We start from the raw sequence: 16,695 nt of genomic DNA on the forward strand, positions 1-16,695 counted from the left end.
TCGCTCGGAACGTAACGCGTTCGTAAGTTGGGGAGCATCTGTATGTGTGTTTCCATAGTCCAAACACATAATATTCTGTGGACCTTGAAAGATCAGTCAAAAATGCTTAAATTGGCTGGCACCCACGGCATCCCTTTTCTGAAAACGTCTGGCAGTCAAAGAGTTAATAAAACCCTTGGGTATGTTTCCTATCTTCAAGGGCAACACAGGTGTCTTACTCGGGATGCTCCTGGTCTCCATGGTGGTTCTGTTTGCTTTGGTGACAGTCATGTCTGGGATTGGAGTGTGTGAGTACTGTGGGGTAGGAAGCGGAGGTGTGTACTCCATGATCTCCACAGTCCTTGGAGGCAGGGTGGGGGGCACTATGGGCCTCCTCTATGTGTTTGGACAAGTGCGTATCAAATTGGATTTTATTTTTTAAATTCTGGTCACGTAAATCCATTATCCACATTTAAGCATATCTGACCAGTGATTCTGCTGCAGTGTGTCGCCAGCGCTATGTACATCACTGGCTTTTCTGAGTCAGTGGCACAGCTGCTGGCGCTTCGCAGCCAGTGGGCGGTGCGAGGCATGTCTGCTGCAGTACTGCTTGCCCTGCTTGGAATCAACCTGGCAGGTGTCAAGTGGATTGTGCGACTCCAACTGCTGTTGTTGGCGGTGCTGGCCGTCTCCACTTTGGATTTTGTCATTGGCACTTTCACGCACCTTGACCCAGGTAAGGCAACAGGCATGTGACTTGGGCAGGAACAGTAGAAGGTACCACAGGATTATAGTTGATAAACTCAGATTTTCCAAGATGTGTTTTTTAAAGTTTTTATTCATCAGTTGGATGCTTTTCAATATTTGTGCTTTTTCCTGTTCTAACAAGTTATTTTAATTACTTTTGAGCAAGGTTATTTTAATTAACTAAAACTAACGAAATAAGCGAAACAAAAATGAATAAATTAAAAAAAAACGTTAACGAAATGCTTAAAAAAAACTGAAACTACATTTTACATAGACAAAACTAGCTAAAACTATAATTATAGTGAAAATGTCCTTTCTTGTCTTTGGTAATTAAATTAATACATGAGCATTTGGGGTTGATTTTAAATGTGATTCAAGTATATTTCAATATTAACCGGAAAACGGACGACGGAAATGACATCATCTATCTGCAGCCAATAGAAAAGCACCTTCAGATGACGTCGTCGTCCTGACAATTTAGCGTTTTTGACTTTTGGCTCCAATGGCTCACCTTGCCTGCTTTTTTATATTATTCAGCCAAAACGCATAGGTAAGGAGTGCATTACTTTTTTCATTTTTCCATGTTATTTATTAAGTCTTGGACACAAGTAATACACATTAAAAAATATAAAAATAAAGAAAGAAAGCTAATACTTAAACGAAAAATATGAAATGAAAACTAACAGTCGCCCTGAAAACTAATGAAAACTAAATTAAAAAAAGCAAAACTCAAAACGAAATTAAAACTAACTAATGAAAATTCCAAAATTATAATAAGCCCTGCTTTTTAGGGGTTCCAGAGCGTCTCACTGTTTAGCTTGTAATACCTGTGTTGACCAGCAGGTGTCGCTATACTACCACTTAATAAAGCCACTGTTCACGATCATAAATTAAAAAAACAAACATTTTACCATGAATGTTAATTTATGTTCTTTTAACAACGTTTCATTTTTCATATCCAATTTGAGATATTTGGAATTTTAAAAATAAAACAAAGATTTTTGTTTTAGTTGGTTCTGTTTTGGAGCAGGCTGACAGGAAATAGAATTTCCTGTTCTGATTATCCATGTCCTGTCCAGTAGGAAGAGAAAGGTATTATTTCTATCTGAACTAAAAAAAAAAAAAAGAAAATTGTAAAAAAAAAAAATATGTATATGGTAAGCACATTTTAAACCTAATTTTGCAGTTTATGTATCCTAATGCTGAACTACTACCTAAAATAATCTCATGTCCAGGTTTTTCCAGTTAAGGGCTGCATGTTATTGTGACCTCATATTTGGCAAGTGGCCAGCAGGTCCCTTAGCTGGCTGGAACTGCCCAGATTAGAATGCACTCACTGAACACTCAGCCACATCCTGAAGAAGGACAAACCTCTGCGGTCACCGTAACTGAGGCAAATTATATCAAAACTTCTATGTTTATGCACAGGCCTATTTGTGACGTGGTTGGTTTTAGTCAATTTTGCTTCCGAGAATGAGTTGAGGCAATTTGGCAGTGAAGTTTTTGTCTCAATATTTGGGGTCCCTTGATTACTTTGATATGCGTCATACTCAGTTTGTGCTGAAATCCAAACCGGAGTTAAAAGTTCATTTACTTGCTTATATCAACTGTGGTTAAACGTTATTCATCTTTAGAAATGTTTGAATATAATATCGGGGCTTCGTCATACCCGACGGGAGGAAGGTTTCTCGATAGTAATTCATGTTGACTGTTTGAGCGCACCCGTACTGCCAAGTTATTGTGTGCGCAACCACAACCACATCAAGTTTGACCACAACACTCATTGTGATGCAAGCAAAGCCGTTCCGTGTGGTTGAAAACGTTTTCCCTGAAGGAAGCTATATTGCGGTTTTAGGGCCACGGCTTTAAGGGTGTTAACCAGACTCACCCACATATTTTCAAAATGACAAAGAAAGAAAGCGGCTCACTGCTCCTCGCTAATGTGCAGCTGCCAGTCATCTCAGTGGGACCTGCCTCACCGCTGTAACCCCGCAGCCCGATGATGCGGGTGAATGTGGGCGACCAAGAGGTCAGGCAGAGGGAGAGGCCTCAGACGCATATAATCTGCATTCCAGTGTGTCAAGAGGAATGCCGAACACAGAGAGGAGCCCCCGTTCTCTTCTTATATAATCTTCCTCCTCACAGTATGGACTTTCCTGTCTTAATTGACCGCCAGAACAAGAGCCTTGAACCGCCATGATTCAAGTCACATGATGACAAAATAAGAGTTGATAATGAACTTTGATTGTTCAAAAATTAAGACTTTTTTTTATTAAATTGGATTTGTAATGAAAGAAACATGCAAACTAATCCTCAACACCAGGTTGTCCCCAGTTCTAAAAATAGCACATAGTGTTAGTGGCTGGTAAAAATGGGATTTGTGTGATGCTTGTGGGCGGATAATGAAACATGTAAGCGAGATGTTTTAAGAATTGTTTCTATGAGAAGGATATAAGAAAGGCACCTGTAAAACTAAATCAGATTAATCTGGAAACAGAATAACATCTATCCACAGTATGCAGGGTTGAAATTAGAGATAGATCTTCTTTCTTTTTTTTTCAGGGCCGATACAGATGCCGATTATTAGTAGTCAAGGAGAACCAATAACCGATATTTGGAGCTGATATTCATTTTCAGTAAAAAATCAAATAAAATAAAAATATTGGCGTCAAAATGGCAATCTTGATTTTGTTGTAATGTCTTAAAGTGTGTCTATTGATCAATTTATCAGACTTTCCAAAATGTCTATTTCTTTTTTTTTTTTTTTTAAATCTTAGAAAACTGACTTCATTTTAAATTTATAACACAATGTTCATGGAGCTCCCAATGTTATCCATAGGTCTTAAAAAAGTTAAATGAAAACTTAAACAAATAAATACCAAAGCTTTCTACAGTATTTTTTTTTTAATATTTAAAAATACTTAAAATCTTAAACGTTCACATTTCTTTGTTTTAATGTCGAACAAAAACAAAAGGTTCCGAAGGTTCCCAGGGTCAGCCGCATCTCTTATAAAGTTAACTGAAAAATTTAAATAAATAATTCCCTGAGTAAATAGTTCCCTAAAATGGTTTTAGATTGAACTTTTATGGTCTGTCAGATTATTTAAAAAGGCCGATACAGATATTCGTCAAAATGCCCAATATCGGCCAGGCCGATTATTGGTCTATCCCTTGTTGAAATTGAGGAACATCGCTATTGGAAGATTCAGAGTTTATTTTCCCAGTTCACAGTTTAAATACAATAAAGGCAGATGGGTGTTAACGTGTACTGAACACTGACTGTGTTAGATTTTGCAGATTCTGATTGTTTGCATAGAGGGTGGCTTCACATTGGGACATTGTGGCTTGCTTGGGTTTTGTACTGTAGTCCCTTTTCATGTCCTCCTGAAATTCCTGTTCTGGGTTACTTGCACTTTCTAACCTCTATTTCCAGCTGTTTTGTGTTGTCCTTTTGCAACAAAAGGGAAAAAAAACACGTTCATGCCGTCTCCCTTTTTTTTTTCTTTTTTTTTTTGTTCAAACTTGGAAGCTGCGCAGCTTCTGAAAAGGGCGGTTACTTCCTTTCGGATAAACATGTCATTAATCTGAGAGAACACATTCTTTCCCAGAGCAAGATAATCAAGAGGGAAATGTCCGGTGTTGGCCAAGCACTTCAGAGTCAATAAAAGGCCTCCAGCAATGCAGAGCAATCTGTTCCTGTGTAATAGTTTGAAATTAAATACACGTTTTGGTGAGCGTGGTTTTATATTGTGCTTTTCATGTAGATCCATTTTAACCCCTAGGCGTTATTGTGGCCCGTTTTCGGCTTTTTGTTGGTTCTGACCAAGCCATTTCAAAATAAAATACTGCCCACGGGTTAATGGGTTATTTCTATACAATACAATCAAGAACCCCTCTTTTGAACACTCTAAAAACAGTTGGGTCAAAAGTAACCCAATTATGGATCAAAAATGGACCGAACCACCTTATTGGTCAATTGCACCCAACTTTCTGTGGTGTTTTATACAAAATGACCCAATATTTATGAGTTGTTTTATTCTGAAAGACCCATTTCTTGACTCAAAGTAGAGGATCGGTACATTTTTGACCCATAGTTGGGTTATTTTTGACCCAACTGTTTTTAAAGTGCAATAAACACAAAGTAGCTGATGCAGTTGAGGTCAAAAGTCAAATCAATACACATTTCCGTTGAGTGCACACTACCAGTCACAAAAGATCCGTGCATAAATAGTAGTTGAGGAAAATATTGTGTGGTAGGTCAGGAAAAACATGTTTCATGTCTTAATGGAATATTTCCTTAATTGATGATTTTGAGTTACACCTGTGCAAGTGTTCCTCTCCACCAAATATCATTTTTGACTGCACTGGACTGGTGGCATGCAAATGCTAACCACTATTACAAGTGTTTACAATTATTATTATTATTGGGGTCAGAGGTTAAAACTGTTGCCCTGGCGCAGAAAAACTGGTCCTCGTAGCGTGAGCTTCCATAATGACGGCCTTTCTGTTGTCCTCTTTTAGCGCACGGGTTCGTCGGTTATTCTGTTGGTCTGCTCAGCCGCAACGCGCTGCCCGATTACACGCCAGGAGAAAATTTCTTCACAGTCTTCGGGGTCTTCTTCCCCGCTGCTACAGGTGGGTGTGCCGGCTGGTTGATCAAAGGACAACAGTCGTTTACATTCCCGTGTGTGTGTGTGTGTGTGTGTGTGTGTGTGTGTGTGTGTGTGTGTGCGTGTGTATGTAGGTGTTATGTCAGGTTTCAACATGAGCTCAGACCTGCAGCGGGCCGAACACAACATCCCGTTGGGAACGCTGGCAGCAGTCTTCACCTCGTATGAGAAACACACACTTGCCTGCACACATGAAGATTGGAAAATGCATAAATGTAAAAAAAAAAAAAAAAAAATTCCCCCAGAATTGTTTACTGTTGTTAGTCTATCACAATAAGGTGCTTTTTAGCTCATTCACTGCCAGTGACGCCTATAAACGTCAAAAATTTATTTTAACTATTTTTATTAGTTTAACATTCTTTTCCACTTTTGTTAACAAGAGTATAAAAACCTAGACATTTTTTTTTAAATAATCTTAAAAAGGAATAGATTATTAAAAATTAAGGGCGTATTTGTAATTAATCACATGACTTCAATAGTTAACTCACGATTAATTTTATATCTCTTCTAAATGTACAATAATTTTTTTCTAGGTTTTCATACTCCAAACTCATATTCCAAAAGTGGAAAAAAATGTTAAACTAATAGAAATAGTTCAAATGAATTTTCGACGTCTATAGCTGTCGATGGCAGTGAATGAGTTAGAGTTACAACAACCCCCCCCCCCCCCAAAAAGGAGATTTTCCATTGAATTTTGTTTACAATGCATTAGAAATGTACTGTAGTTGAACTTAAAGGGGAAGTCAACCTTAAACATTTCTTGACAATAATATGTTTGTTATATGTGACCTCACTAGTCTAAACATAACATTGTGGTTACTTTTACATTTGTGGAATATGAGTTGTAAAGCAAAATCCAGACGTTTTTTATCCATCTCAGGGGGCGGCCATTTTGACAATTGCTGTCGACTGAAGATGACATCAGAGTTACTCAGGGCTCAGGCAACGACCAATCACAGCTCACCTGTTTTCTGAAGCTGAGCTGTGATTGGTTACCTGAGAACTGAGCAACTGTGATGTCATTTTCATGCGACAGCAAGTGGCAAAATGGTCGCATTCTGATGTTGATCCAAACTGCTGGACTCCACTAATATAATATTATCAAAATACCGTATTTAGGCTAGTGGGGCTGCACAGACCATATTATTGTCAGTAATTTTTTGGGGGGGTTGACTTCCCCTTTTAAAAAAAAAACCAACAACATAAAAATTTACTGCAATCAGACAATGTACATGCGAACAGAACGTGAGCTTGCTGAAAGGATGGACAATGACAGGTCACAGGGTGGACATTTTTGGCTAATGTTAGCACTTTATGAGCACATGATGAACCTTCACTTTGCAACACGAGTCAGTTAGCATGCTGATTTTGTGCTGTTTAGCAAATATATTTCAATTTTTGGTCCTCACTTTTAGCAGCATGTGACTATTGCTGAAAGGAATTCTCATTCATATCACTTTTTACAACTTTTACTCGTGATATGTTTTGAAACGCATACTCCACTCACATGGGCACACATGTTGTGTCATGAGGTAAGATCACAAAGAGTGGTGATGCCCCCCCCCCCCCCCAAAAAAAAAAAGCATCATTGGAGAACAAACCCAAACCACTTTTTGCCTTTTTGAAAAACCCAAGTGTCATTGCACAGTTCTTACGATATGAAACATTTTTTGGGGGTGGTGCCCTGTTGGTGACCCGCAGGTGGTTCCTGTATCTGGTCTTTGTCTTCCTCCTCGGTGCCATTTGTACCAGAGAAGCTCTGCGCTGTGACTTCCTGATAGCAGAAAAGGTAACTTCCTTACAAAGCAGCGATGTGAAAGTTTCTATTTAACCAGAAACCTCGATGTTATCATGAACGCGACCAGATAGTTGACTTTGTATTTTAGACCTAAACCATGTTCGAAAATACAAAATTGGACTACTTAGTATGAAAACCACTGTAAAATAAACGGACTCAGTCTGAAAGCCTCCGTTTACACCATCTGTCACTTGAGATTTTCCCCTGAGGTTTCATTTTGTACACTGTAACCTCTTTGTCTAGCACCATTTTCTCAACTTCTGTGACATAATTTTCCTTAGATGGCTTACTTTTTTTTTTGCACTTAGAATAATACATGAAATTATTTATTTATTTATTTATAAAAATATGTCATCACTTCATGTCAATTTTAGTGTTTTTGGCCCAATATGTCTATTGAAGTTGTTGTTTTTTAATTGTCTCATATATATATAAAGTGTATGTCTTTTATCTGTCCAGCTATATAATGTTTTTTGTTTGTAATATTTTTATTTATTTATTTATTTATTTATTTTTAACTCCCTTATATATGCAAATCCTCTTTTTTCAGTTACATTTTTTGTCCATCTTCATCAAGGACTGTTCTACAGATGCATTTGGGCGTGTCTTCTGTAAATGAGCCTCACAACCAAATTCGGTGTATTGCAAAAGCATGCAATCAGTGTATTAATAACAAAACACTGCGTGACATAACGCATGTCTCGGTAGTGACTAAAGTTAAATCCATCCCAAACTGACTCATTAACCTTGACTTTGTTCATCCGGGGTCAGCGCTCGCTGTTTTTTTAAGGTCTGACTACAGCGGAACTGAACAGGGTGTAGCTCGCACCCCACCCCATCCTCTTCCAGCCTCTGTTTGTTTTCTCTCTTCCTTCAGGTCTCCTTGGTGGGTTTCCTGTTTCTGCTGGGCCTCTACGTCTCCTCCCTGGCTTCCTGCATGGGCGGCCTGTATGGAGCGCCCAGGATCCTGCAGTGCATTGCCCAAGAGAAGGTTATCCCTGCACTGGCCTTTCTGGGAAGAGGGGTAGGTTGGATCCAGGGCCGCTATACTGTCCATGAAGCATTGTCTGGGCATTTACAATGAATTTCTTTACAAAGCCTTGTTGCATCTCAATATCCCTTCACCTTTAAGTGCTAATAGCTATTTGATTATGATATAGCATGTTTGGATTATGATTTAAATAACCGGGCTCTACTAGAGTCAGAATTAAGGCATACCTAAATACCGTAAAATCTCGTGAATAACAAGAACCCAACCACCCACCGTCCAAAAATCACCCTTAAAAATCTTTGCACTTATGTATAATGCCGGTATCCTTTATCAGAGTGAAAAATATGAATGAGAATCAAAACATACTATTTAATTGTAAATGTTTTTAAATCCAGGTTAAAAAGTGCTATTTTTCCTCACCATGGATTAAGGTGCGGAATTTGGACCCAAAAGCAGACAAGACACGGAAGTTGAAAAACAGTCTTTATAAACAAAAATACAAAGTATCAACAGAGAGCAGGGCTGCATTCAGTGGGCCTTAAAGAAAACACTTGCTCAATTCTATATGACAGAATTAAGGCCTATATAACAAAGTATCATCATCACAAGTGACAGTAAGAGTGACAAATACAGAAGCATAGCAACTGCATAGGTACTGACAACATCATCATCGCCAGGGACACAAATACCGGACCATAACAACACAATGACCCCATGACCCAACTCAAAACACCGCAACAAAAGGCCTTTCAAAAATATTTTTTAAATCCTGTTTTCAAAAATCTTGCTCTTGCACTGTACCCTCTTTTTGTCATTTTAGTGAGCTTTTAAATCACCTTAAAGGGATACTTGACTCATTGAGCCATTTTCAGCAGTAAAAAGTTAAAATTTTGTCCATAATGAATGTGATAACGCCATTATTTTTCATGAACACTTTATACATTTAAAAAAATAAAAAATGTCCACTTGCTGTCAACTGAAGATAACTTAACCTGTGCTGAGGTAACGACCAATCACGGCTCAGTTTGCTGACCAAACCCAGAAAACAGGTGAGCCACGATTGGTCGTTACCTACTTCCTCAACACAGGTGATGTCATCTTCAATCGACAGCAAGTAGAAAAAAATGTTTTCAAAGATATTAATTGTACAAGAAAAATAATGATGTTATCAAATTAATTCTGGAAAAAATATTAACTTTTTACTGTTGAAAGTGGCTCAATGAGCCAAATATATAACTGCTTTTGATTGTACTTTTAATTAATGCATGTGAAACATATTGAATCATTTTATTCATTAATTAATGTATTTTATTTTTACAACATTTTTGTTTCTTATTAAGCCCCCTGTTGTTATACCATTTTGGATCCCCCCCAAAAAATAAAAATAAATAATTCACAGAATTTTCTAGTAAATGAACACTTGAGCTACACATACTGATACATGTCAGTGAGAATCCCTGCAAACGGTAAAAGCGTGTTAACCCTGAATGTATGGAAGGAGTGGTGGATGATCTCAGTAAAAAGTTGCTACTTTTAGAGCGTAAACTCCACTTCATAAAAGTGAAGGGACCGGCAACATTACACTTTCTCATACACCGCACACTGATGACATCCCGACCTCATCCACCCCCACTTTTCCTCAGACTGGCAGCAGTGTCTGACCTCTCTCAGTTGGCTGGATTGAAGCCCGAGACATCTTGGCCCAAATCAAAGGTTCAGAACAAACGCAGGAAGGGCGACAGGCTGGACTCTGCTCCTGGCGGAGGTCCAGAGCACACAGCGGCACTCATGTAACCGAACGATAGGCCCGAGGAAGGCTTAGCAAGCTAGTGCACGTTAAGAGAACCATTCACATCTATTGGTAATTTGGAATTTTCAATGATCATGTTTGTTTTTGCAATTTAATCATTTGTTTGGTAGAGTATCTGTCGATACCCAACTACTCAAAGGTGTCTTAACTCTGGAGAACCCACGGGGTCAGATTTGGCCCCTATAAATTCTGCTACTCAAATAACAAAGACCTTCTTTTTTTTTTGTTTTACAAATTTAACTTCAAAAGTCCAGAGTGCCACTTCTGACCCCTGCATGGGGCCATCTAGTGGATGAATATTGCACTTACATGAGCCAGAGTGGTGGTGACAAGATGGCTAAAATGCAACAAATAAAACAAAAAAATTATATTGTTCAATGTAGCTGTGTATTTGATTGATTATTTTCTTAAATTCTAAATAGTTTACTGACAGTTTTTGTTATTCTGATTTTTCGAAATGATACCCCTAACTCCCAAAGGGTGAAATTTCGCCCTAATCCTGAATTAGGCAATAAATTGAAAAAAACATTGAAAAAACATATATTTTGGTGTTCAGTGAATTTATAGCAGTCATTTAATGTATAATTCATAATTTTTCAAAGAAAAAAGGGGTTCTTTGGTTCTCCAGGGTTAAATTATAGCATGAGTAACCAGTCTGTAAAACCGTCCAACAGAATGGCCCCAACAAGACCCCCGTCGCGGCTATCTGCCTGACCAGCCTGCTGAGCATGGCCTTCATTTTCATCGGCCAGGTCAACGTGCTGGCGCCCATCGTCACCATCAACTTCATGCTCACTTACAGCTTCATTGACTACTCCTACTTCTGCGTGGTCATGGCCTTCCAGTTGAAGAACAAAGACAAAGGCAGCCAACAGAAATTCGCCAGAGAGATGTCCACACCTCTGATTGACAACAGTGCGCCTGACTATGGCAGCGGAGGAGAAAGTCCACAGAGGAAGGGCACTTTGATGGAGTTCACCAAGGACATGGATCGGATCTTTCCCTCCGCCTCAAGTGGAGTCGCTGGACCTGAGAAATCCTCACAAGGGAGGGGCACGAGCAAAGAGGCCAAGCAGAAGCTGATGGACAGTTTTGGTTTGGACCTGCAGAATAATGCGTTTGCCGATGAGCAAGCTCCTGAATTTGGGAAAACAGAAACATCTTCTGGGCCTCATAGCACAGGTGCTTCAAACGTAATCCATTTCTAGATCATGTTAGATGAAGTTTCTTTTATTTGCGTAGTCAATTAATTATCTCAGAAATATAGAGTGGAGAACAAAATGACTTAAATGTTCTCTCAACCTTTCAGCCATTGGAGGTCGATCAGAGCAGCACAACTTAGACGTCAAACCCCAGCCTGACTCAGTCTATGCAAAGTTTAGTAACCACGTCATGGCTCTAATTGGTGTAAGTGTTACACAAGCACAACTTGTCCCTCCCACCTGATTTGAATTCATAATGTGCTCTCTTTCAGGCTTTGAGCTCCCTGTTGATCATGTTTGCTATTCAGTGGGCTTATGCACTGGCAAATATAGGTGTTGCCCTGCTGCTTTTCTTCTATATTGGCAAAACCAGCCCTGGACTACACAGAGGTGACTTCCACACTACACCGTTAATATTTCGCACAAAATAAGTCTGATGTGAGATACTTTAAGATACCGCCTGCTTATGTATGAACTATGATGCATTCATCATTTAGTAAACAAACGAGCAATTCTTGTCTAGCAGCGTTAAATGGGAAGTCAATGCAAAAAAACAAAAACAAATTATTGACAATAATATATTATATGCAGCCCCACTTGTCTAAATACGGTATTCTGGTTAATATTGCGTTAGTGGAATATGAGTTAAGTAGCAAAATCCAGCAGTTTTAATCGATATTAGAAGGCGGCCATTTTGCCAAAATGACATCACAGTTGCTCAGGTCTCAGGTGACAACCAATTAGAGCTCAGCTTCAGGAAACACCTGAGCTGTGATTGGTCGTCTTCAGTCGACAAGTGGCAAAATGGTTGCCCCCTGAGATGGATAAAAATGGCTGGATTTTGTCACATAACTCATATTCCACAAATGTAATATTAATCAGAATGTCATGTTTAGACTAGTGAGGTCATATATAACATATTGTTGTGAAGAAATGTTGAAAAAGTTCAGAATTTGCAAGTATTTAGACAAAGTAAAAAATTGGCAAAATCTATTTTTTTTTAAATAATAATAATAGACTGTGCAGCCACATCAAATGCACATTATCGTCAATTAAAAGATTCACTTTAGTTTTTTTTCTTAGTGTCTGCCACATTCTAGTTTCATATTCCGTGCTGTAATATGACCTGATAGACACTGTGCTTGTAGTTTGTCTCAGTCTGGCAGCTGCTGGGCCTCATTTTTTTTTGTAAGATCCTCTTAGCATCACATCCGATCATGCATCGACAGCACACAACATGTCTGCTACTTGATTGTGTTTAGTGCTTGTGCGTGCAACAGGTGCTTGATCTGATGATGCCACCGACCCATCCTACAATTTAGTCCCACAAAGACGTGTCTGAAACATTTTTTGATTTTTTTTTTTTTTGGACTAATTTCTTGCGAATATTATTTTCAGGGGTTGCAGCTCGATTCAGTTTTTTCGTGTGGCTCAAATCAACATTAAACAGCATTTGCCGGTAACGTTTTTTTTTTTTTTTTTTTACCAACTTGTATGTATTTTAATGTTTGTTTGTTTTTTCAGTTTCTAACATAAACGACTTTCAATTTGAACCTGCGTGACACATTCTTGTCTTTATGCCAGGAGGGGGGCGACTCCCAGAGATGAAATGGTAGTGACACCATCTTTGTCGGGGGTCGGCCTTCAAACTAAGCAGCTGACGGAGGAAAATGCTGACTTTGCGTCTCGCAACCGCTACCACCAGTCCTCGTTCATCAGGAGGGATGAGATGGTGCAATCGCCACATGGGTAACTTAAGCACTACCTCAAACAATGTACTGTACATGTGACGGCCTGCTTTTCCAGCAGTTTTTAGAAAGTAACTCATTTGTATTGCACATAGTGTGAGAGAGAAAGTCTTGGACTTTGGTGCTCATTGAGGTTGAATCAAGTTAAATTGCAATTTTGCCCACATGGCACATCGATCGCTAGATATCATAAAAATATGGGTCCTCTGGGCTGTAAGCATCAAGTAAGTGTTTTACTGCTATATTACAACCCTGTTGCCTGTATTTCAACTATTCTAATTCTGTAAAATAATAAAATAAAAATACAGGAAATGATGTATTTTGTATCAAACTGACATCTCTCTCCTTAGGAGTTAAGGAGAGAGGACGGAATAAATGCTCTGTCAGCTAAATTTTTAAACCCAAATGTGAATTCTGTACATTACAACTGATTATTGCCGTGCAAGTAAATGTATCGGTCATCTCTGATTTGTCCATCTGATTTATTATGGAATATTTGCTACTGTATATTCAGTTAGAGAAGGAGCCTATCCCATCTGACGTTGGGTGAGAGGCAGGTTTCACCTTGGCCTTAACTTAACATGCCTAATTTTTTATTAAATTTTTTAGAATATGGTAGTAAATTTAAGCTAATATGGTAATAACTTAAGTGTATATACGCCAGTATTCAGTAAGCCACTATTTGGGCCTGTGATTTAAATCATTTGTAATCTGATTGGTTAAGAAACAGTCAAAGCAGATTACTGTAGTTTGACATTGCAGCTAATAAAGCAAGGTTCACCTATTTTTTTTAATTTTTTTTTATAGCTGCAGTACGTATTGCCCTGATGTGAAAGGCTACACATTTCTGAAATTACAGATGTTCCCAAATCATGACATGTTGTTATTAATAATTGATGATATTCTTATGTGAAGACTGCACGTTCATGATTTCTCACGATAATTTAACACTGTAGAAAATCCAAAACTATTTTTGTAAATCTCTTACAAGTGTTTACATTTCCAAATGATCACTTGCTATAGGAAATCACAATGGCCTATCGTTGGTGAGCTATTTTAAGAACTGGCTGCTCATGTGGACCTTTGGGGCTACATGGTGCTGACGGGCACCCTGCATACAGCAAAAAAAAATAAAAAATCAGATTGGCCCCAAAAAAATCTTTTAAGAAGCAGTGCAGCTATGACAATCGTTACAAAATTGAAGAGATTTGTTTTAGCTGCCTTGTTACTTACTACTACATGACTCATTTTCACTTATGTATGTAGCAATGGCTGTTTTAAAGTGTTTTATACATAAAGTTGAGTATGATCCACTACTGCGATAAATTAAATGCGGAAGTACTTGATTAAACTTCAGTCTAAATGTAGTTAATATTGCGTTGTTTACAATAGTGTGCGCGCGCGTGTATCCGAGTGCGAGTGCGTGTGTGTGTGTGCTGAATAAAGTAGGAGGAGCCCTGGTCCTGTTCAGTGATAACAGGCTGCTGTTTGCCGCCTCGCCCCGGCTCGGTCATCTTCCTTTCTCGCACCGATAACAACCCGACCTAAGGGCTATGGAAGTTCCCTAAAAGGCGACTCTTCCTCTCCCCCCTCCATGCTGTCCCCGGGAGACCCGCCGGTCTGTCTTTCCTCCACTTCAGCGACCACCGCGCTGGCTTCTTTGAAACTATGAAAACGTGGTTGCGGGAGCCCGTCCTCGGCTTGTTCCTGTGGGGGCTGGCGTTCACTCTACCGCGGCCCCTCGGGGCAGGGACCCCCATTAACAGCAGCCCGGATGCGGGGACGACCGCCGTTTACTCTCCAAGCAGCAGCAGCAGCAGTGAAGCGAGCAACACGGACTACGATTTCACTTCTTCCACTTCTCCCTCTAGTGAGAGTTCAGCACCCCCATCCCAGGAGGACCTGCTGCTCGCACGCTCTGCGGGTAAGATGCGTTTCTCTGCGGCCTACGAGACAAGTGCGGGGGTAAAGCCTTTCAGACTGTGAATTGAATTGAATTGTTTGGTTTGTTCATCGGTGCAACTTCTTATCGCGACTCTAAACCTTTTTAATGCCAAATTCGACCATAAAGTGTTCATTAAAAACAAAACAAAGTGGATTTATTTTTCACAGCCACTCTAACGATATGCACAGTTCGACAGGAACATTTAAGAAATAAATATTCAATTAAAAATGAAAATTAACACATTTGTACTTCTTTGTTTGTTTGTTTGGAACAGCTAACAAACATTACATTCGAATGTTCAACTTAAAAGTTAAATGCAACAAAATGGATTGTACAAAATTACAAAAAACAGCTGAATATTTTCCCGAGCTGAATTTTGTTCCCACAAGCTCCATTCTTAAAATGTTTAAATATTGCCATTTTTATTTGTTTTTAATTAAGTGATTCCACGAGATGGAGCTTATACACCTGCCTTGCCATTATACAATACATCACTGCTGAAATTCTTTGATACTTCACAGTACATGTTACGTTATACTAAAAGCCATTAAAATAATACAATCAGTGTCGATGATTAGGTCGGCATTAAAAAATAAAACAAAAAAATCACTACATTATGAAATCATTAATGACACTAGTTTGGGATCTCCAGTAGGCTACTCCACAAAACACAAAATTAAAGTTTCTTGATTGTCAATTCTGCAGATATGTGCGAGGCATCAAGAACAGAGATTTTTTTTTAAATAGTTAATTTTGTGCAAATATAAAAAATTGTATTGCTGCATGAATGAGGTAGATATGACCTCGTGCTAACCCCAAATTCTGCATTACCTAAATAAAGCCACCCAAAACGATATCATATGATCTTTTGTTTCTCCAGTTCGTTCCTTAAACAAATGCCTTTCTTGTTTTCCAGGCAAGCGTGTAGTATTTCTTCGTGACGTTTTAAATCCTCAATGATTCAGTGGTTATAGGAAGGAGTACAATAGAATCGATGTTGCAGTCACCACGTGTCCAACATGTGGTGTCTCAACCCAACAAAATATATATGTACACTACTCAGACATCAACTTGAAGAGCATATTGTTTTTTCATGTGTTTACGCCTAAATTCTAGGACTCACAATAGCTTTACAGTGCCAACAGCAACATTATAATGGCTTTAATTTATTTTATTACCATATACGTTACATACTGTTCTAAGACTTAGATCTCAGCAATGGCACAGAAAAGTCAAACTCACTTTGGATATTAGTTTCTTTTAAAGTTAAGATTAAGTGGTGGAACATCAATGTATCAAATAATTATAATGTATGTATGAAACAGTACAGTTTTACAACTACAACAATAAATGCATTGTGTGAATACCTCTTTCATGAAATGTAGCAATATTATTTTCATAGAAGATTTCATTATGTCACAAAAACTCTTCCAGTCTGAGTTTATGTCTTCGCTTGCATCCAAAGGGTGACGACACTGACTATGGTGTAAAAAATGAGACACATTCCATCCTCATCATCATCATCATCATCTAGAGAGCGTTCCTGCGCCATGTGTGCAGGAGGCCGGCCAAAACTTTGAGATCACACAGACCTGTTAGACCATCACATGCATACAAGTTATTTGAAGTGCTCCGATTCAAGTATTTCGTGAGTGAATTTGAGTTTGAGCTCATCAAGGGAGCAGTTTGATGCTCTGTGAGGAATGTTGCTTTATTTTTTTGCAAAGCAGCAAATACTAGGGTGGTGTTTGTAGCCTTGTTGAAGCTGTTGTGATGATACAGATTTTTTGAGTGCTTGTTTTTTT

The 16,695-nt window shown here is 38.7% G+C and overlaps 1 protein-coding gene across 5 annotated transcripts in view; it reads left to right on the top strand.

The window, feature by feature from the left end:
• LOC144060258 (uncharacterized) overlaps positions 1-16,695 on the top strand; it is a 30,804-nt gene that overhangs the window by 3,158 nt on the left and 10,951 nt on the right. For 3 of the 5 annotated variants that reach the window (XM_077579611.1, XM_077579610.1, XM_077579612.1), the window contains exons 4-15: positions 200-391; positions 484-715; positions 5,248-5,361; positions 5,471-5,558; positions 7,098-7,185; positions 8,072-8,218; positions 10,670-11,177; positions 11,305-11,402; positions 11,470-11,587; positions 12,596-12,656; positions 12,782-12,946; positions 14,586-14,869. In XM_077579611.1, the coding sequence (XP_077435737.1) occupies positions 200-391; positions 484-715; positions 5,248-5,361; positions 5,471-5,558; positions 7,098-7,185; positions 8,072-8,218; positions 10,670-11,177; positions 11,305-11,402; positions 11,470-11,587; positions 12,596-12,656; positions 12,782-12,946; positions 14,586-14,869 (2,095 nt within the window). The remainder of the gene's footprint in view (positions 1-199; positions 392-483; positions 716-5,247; positions 5,362-5,470; positions 5,559-7,097; positions 7,186-8,071; positions 8,219-10,669; positions 11,178-11,304; positions 11,403-11,469; positions 11,588-12,595; positions 12,657-12,781; positions 12,947-14,585; positions 14,870-16,695) is intronic. The other 2 variants (XM_077579613.1, XM_077579614.1) reach the window with 2 other exon arrangements.

Source organism: Vanacampus margaritifer, chromosome 11, assembly GCF_051991255.1.
Source record: "Vanacampus margaritifer isolate UIUO_Vmar chromosome 11, RoL_Vmar_1.0, whole genome shotgun sequence".
Lineage (NCBI taxonomy): Eukaryota > Metazoa > Chordata > Actinopteri > Syngnathiformes > Syngnathidae > Vanacampus > Vanacampus margaritifer.